Source organism: Eurytemora carolleeae, unplaced genomic scaffold (genome assembly GCF_000591075.1).
Source record: "Eurytemora carolleeae unplaced genomic scaffold, Eaff_2.0 scaffold240, whole genome shotgun sequence".
Lineage (NCBI taxonomy): Eukaryota > Metazoa > Arthropoda > Copepoda > Calanoida > Temoridae > Eurytemora > Eurytemora carolleeae.
Genome location: NW_019396183.1, coordinates 161,234 through 166,675, shown reverse-complemented (window position 1 = coordinate 166,675; position 5,442 = coordinate 161,234). Strand labels below are relative to the sequence as shown.

General features: G+C 33.5%; 1 protein-coding gene across 1 annotated transcript in view; it reads right to left on the bottom strand.

Annotated features, from left to right (window-relative positions):
• Positions 1–4,311, bottom strand: part of LOC111697499 (D-2-hydroxyglutarate dehydrogenase, mitochondrial) — a gene marked incomplete at its 5' end in the record, with an annotated part of 16,257 nt that extends 11,946 nt beyond the window's left edge. The window contains 6 exon segments of the mRNA XM_023467525.1: positions 553–689; positions 1,079–1,198; positions 2,145–2,191; positions 2,288–2,325; positions 3,053–3,128; positions 4,208–4,311. Coding sequence (XP_023323293.1) covers positions 553–689; positions 1,079–1,198; positions 2,145–2,191; positions 2,288–2,325; positions 3,053–3,128; positions 4,208–4,311 — 522 coding nt within the window.
• Positions 4,312–5,442: the final 1,131 nt, after the last annotated feature.

Genomic DNA, 5,442 nt, shown 5'->3' with positions numbered 1-5,442 from the left:
GGGGGGGGGGGGGGGGGAAGGTGTAAGGTGGAAAATGTTTAAGCAGGATTTGGATTTTTTTTTAAATATGTTCATTTTGAGTGAATAAGGCAAAAACAAATTTTAATCTATTCTTAAAATTCAAAATTAAAGGGTTGCATTAGAAGGTGCCTGGTCTCTCTTCTTGCGCTCTAAATTTTTCCGGGAAGAGCACGGAACCTTCCCCCCCCCCCATGAGCTGTCTCTTCTGCGAAAATATTTGTGTAAGTGCTTAGGATCCGGATCCGTGTGATCCGCAACATTTTGGCCTCCTGGATTCGGAGCCGGATCCAACGGGCAAAATATTAACCAAAACTGTAAAAAAAACTGTTTAATCTCAAAGCCCAAATCTGAACTGTTGAAAAAAAGATATTTTTTAAACTAATGTGCCATCAAGTTTTAGCATAAAGATATTTAAAAAATCTTCTTCTGCAAACACATCAGTAAATCTGGATCCGCATCAAGAATAAAATGGATCCTAAACATTGATTTGTCTATTTAGTTTTTTTCAATGCATGCTAATAAATTATGAACCTGAGTAGTCTAAGTCCTCCAGCATTAGTTGAAACATTGCCCCCAATATGACATGATCCCTTGGCTCCTAGATCCAGAGGAACCATTAAACCATGTTTAGCTACCTCAGTATCCAGGTTCTCTAGCACTACTCCAGCCTACGTGTATATACTCAAGTCCCCGGCTTTGTCCGTGGAATTAAATAATAATCAAGTTTTGAAAAAAAAAATATTTTCAAGGAATAAATTATGAATTTTTTTAGCTTATCAGGGTAACCAATGGTTCCCTTAAAAAATTCAGATACTTTGGTTTAGCCGTTTGTCCAGCTATAGCTTACATATATATAATTATATATAAGCGAAGAGCTTTATTATATAGATTAAAATATAAATGTATTAATATGTATATGTAAAAGAGGGAAGGGCTAAAGTTTATTATAAAAAAATAAATAAATAAATAAATAAATAAATAAAACCAGTCACCTTCAATCCGAGAAAATGTAAAAAAGGGGGAGTGAAAAAGTTAAGATAAAAAATACATGTTTAACCTGACAAACAGTTGCCCCGGTGTCCTCATCTATATTTATAATCTTATTCATGAGCTGAGATGAGAGAATAATCTCGTCAAAAACTGGAACTGAACCACCAACTAAACCAGTGTTCCCACCCTGCAAAACCAGAAAAAATTGTAGTTTGGAAGGAAAATGAAATGTTATTTATACACAAAATAATGTAGTGAAATGTGTTAGAAAAATATTAAAAAAACATTTTTTACCTAACACACAAAAATTAGCTGCTAAATAAAAATATATTTGTAAGTAAAAAATAAATTTCATTACCCTCTACCCACATTTGTGACGAGGGAGGGAACCCCCAGCCGCCATGAAACTCCCAGATTTGCTAAGCAGCAGCGAGCCTCCGCTATGCAGTATAAATTTCATCCTAAACCTTTTTTACGCGAAAAGGAAGAACTGGAAGATATAAGGAAAACAAATTATAAGGTGAATTTGATTAGATTTGTTAAAATCTTTGATTTTAGCAAAACCTTTCTTAAAAAATGTTTTATGTTTAGATAAAGCTTGTATTGCAGAATTAATGTTTTGAAGAATTATCTAAATAAAAAAATAAAAATTCAACAAAAAAGGTATTCCAAAATCAAGTGTTTTAACAAAGCAAATTGAAGTCGTTTTAGAAATGTAATGTCTTCCTTTCAGCGTAAACAACTGTTGAAGTTTTAGTATGGTAAACTGGATAGCGGAGGCTCGGTGGTTGAATAGCAAATATGGGAGGCTCATGGCGACCGGGGGTTCCCTCCCACCTTTTACAGGGTGTTAATATTTCAATTTCTTTAGCAGCTGATTTATACATTTTACTTAAAAGTAAATTTTAAATGGTTATGGGAAAAAATTTAATCTAACTTTAAAAGAATTTTTTTACCCTTTTAGATCCCCCCTCTTTTCATTTATTTCTCTCTATAATAATTAATCAATATTTCAGCGAAGAAATAAAAATTTTACACTTTGTAGAAGGATTATTGTTCCAAAAATAAACAGTACACCAACTGCACTGTAAACATATTAAACAAATAACTTTCTAAAAATAATTAATTTCTACCTGAGGAACAACAGCTAATCTTTGTTTATTGCAGTACGATAATATTTCTAAACAAATTAATATAAAAATAAGAAACGAAAACCAATCAAATATAAAATTTAAAAATAAACATAAACAAATCATAAAAAAAGGAATATTTTAACCTGAAACCTCTTCTGTGCTCCTCGGTTTCAAAACACATCTGGAAATTTGAAAAAATAAGATCTTGACTCCAATCATAAAATAATAAGCATATTAAAAATATAAAAGAAGAAGAAAAAGGCAAAAGGCAAAAGGCAGAAGGCATGAGGCAGAAGGCAGAAGGCAGAAGGCGAAAGGCATAAGGTAAAAGGTAAAAGGCATAAGGCATAAGGCATAAGGCATAAGGCATAAGGCATAAGGCATAAGGCATAAGGCATAAGGCATGAGGCATAAGGCATAAGGCAGAAGGCAGAAGGCATAAGGCAGAAGGCATAAGGCATAAGGCAGAAGGCAGAAGGCAGAAGGCAGAAGGCAGAAGGCAGAAGGAAGAAGAAGAAAGAAGAAGAAATAAGAAGAAAGGAAAAGAAGAAAGAAAAGAAGAAAGAAGAAGAAAGAAGAAGAAGAAAGAAAAAGAAGAAGAGAAGAAAGAAAAAGAAGAAGAGAAGAAAGAAGATGAAAGAAAAAGTAAGAATGAGGAGAAAAAAGAAGAAAGAAAGAAGAAGAAAAAAGAAAAAAGAAGAAGAGAAAAGAAGAAAAAAGAATAAGAAAAAAGAATAAAGAAGTATAAAGAAGAAAGAAGAATGAAGAAGAATGAAGAAGAATAAAGAAGAAGAAAAAAGAAGAAGAAGAAATAAGAAGAAAGAATAACATAACAATAACAATAAAAGTAGTAATAATAATAATAATAATAACAATATTTGTAAAATTTTTTATGATATGATATTAACCTGCTTTGACCTTTGACAGTCCTTAACCAGTCTACATTATATCCTTCTAATTCATCAGTGTCGGTCAGCACTCTACCTGCAGGAACCAAACTAATGTCGTCTTCATAGAAACTAAGAAAATTAGAATTAAGGTATTTTTTGGTCAAGCCCCTTTCAACACTTCTGAGAAAAAGACAGAAAAAGAGGGCAAATAATAGTATGTATCATCACTGACACGACTTTGTGACCTCGTAGCTCCTCTAGTTTTGATTTTATGCACAAAGATGAAAAAAGTAAATTTATTCGATTACATATTATAAAAATTTGCCTCACTGTTGATTGTGGAACTCGGGAGAACCACGGGAACGTTCTTAGGTTGGTTTTAAGCTTTTAAGTTAATAGGGAAAAATAGCTAAACTCGTAATTAACGACCATAGGGCAGATAAACGGTAGGAGTAACTATGAGCTCCCTAGACAACGCTGGGCTGTTAAGCAGTATAAGATGTCCGATAATAACTCATGAACCCAATGACCTATTTGTCTCAAATGTTCAGCAGGACACAGGGGTGTTTGTAGCTTGGCTTGGCTTTTTTAGCAAAAGTTAGTTTCTAAACAAAGCTGGGTTCCCACGCTGGTACTTTTATAAGTTTGACGTTGGCAAGGTCACATAATAATCGTAGTTTCTGTGAAAACATGTTGATTGATGAGTTGAAATAAATATAGATGTAACCTCATAAAGTATCAAAATATTATTTTCATGAATCAGAATTCAATGCAATTAAAGTGATGTCTAAGTATGTTTTGATCCGTATATTTGCTATTTTTATCATGTCACCTTGTGGAGAATTATTAACATTAATTGCATGATCTTGACATTCATCGTGGGCATTAAAATTATTGTTTTTTATTGGATAACAAACGGTTAATCATTTTAATTCTTCAATATCATGTCAAATAATTTTTCCCCACAGAAATTTTATGTAGTTTTGCGTGGCGAAATTTTTATTTGGGGGTTTAAAGGTAGAATAGTGGGAAAAATTATTTTTAGGGGAAAATCAATGCATTTTTGGGCCAATAAGTATCAAAAAGAATGAAAAACTTGCCTTTTAATGTCCAAATCTTCAAAAATCACCCCCCCCCCTCTCAAGTGGTGAACTAAATATTAGTTCCTGTTTCCTGTATCAAGAATATTATTGAAGGCCTGTATATCTGTATCCGAGATTACTCCATATCTTCCCCTCACCAGACCAGGATACTGCTCACTACTCAAAGTAACATTCCTAGATACAAATCCAGGTAAAGTCGTCTTCTATCTTAGACTAACATTCCTAGATACAAATCCAGGTAAATTCGTCTTCTTACTTAGAGTAACATTCCTAGATACAAATCCAGGTAAAGTCGTCTTCTTTCTTAGAATAAAAATCCTAGATACAAATCCAGGTAACGTCCTCTTCTTCCTCAGAGTAAAATTCCTAGATGCAAATCCAGGTAAAGTCGTCTTCTTTCTCAGAGTAACATTCCTAGATACAAATCCAGATAAATTAGTCTTCTTTCTTAGAGTAACATTCCTAGATACAAATCCAGGTAAATTAGTCTTCTTTCTTATTTCTCTAGGATCGAATATACCATACTATGTTTAGGTCAAGCATGAGGAGCATGAGAAACATATAACTGCAGGTAAAAAAAGTCATATTTTAAACAAGCGTATTCATGCTTTTCATGCTGTACAAATATTTTTGCCTGGAAGCATGAAAACTTGTATAGTTTTCTTTATTCAAAGTTCTTTGTCTCAATTCAAACTTAATCTCGTCTAACTGAATGTTAAAAAACTTGTTTTGTTTGCTGAGTACATTTCAGCCCTACTTCTCCAGTTTTTCCGTCTGCTAGGTTTATACTGATCAGCTGACAGAGTTGAAAGTGTACGTTGAAGGGGTCATGGAGAACACAAGTTTTAATTTTTTTCTAATGATTTTACTTTTGGTCCGTCTATCCATATTTCGCGGACAATTACAACGAGGGAGGGGGTGCAGAGGCGCCATGATCCCCGCAAAAATGATCTCCGAACCTCAGGATTTGCAGAATTACCTCCAGGCCCCGCAAAACTGGTCTCCCAGCCTCAGTGACGTCACCAAGCCTTCCGCCATTCTGTCTCCACGCCCCGCATTTTGGTCTCCGCTTGTTGTTTTTATTTTTTGTTTAAATTTATTGGCTTAACAAAACAAATATCAAAATATATCTCTTCATAGTAGACTCCGTCATAGTTTAAAGAATCGTCTAATCAACAAATTTGACATGTTAATTCATTCAATTGTTCTGGAGTTGTTTTTCTGTTAAAGTTTACATTAAGATGGAATGAGTAAAAGACGACCTTTATAGACGACTTATCTAATATTTTGAAGGCTTCATGATTT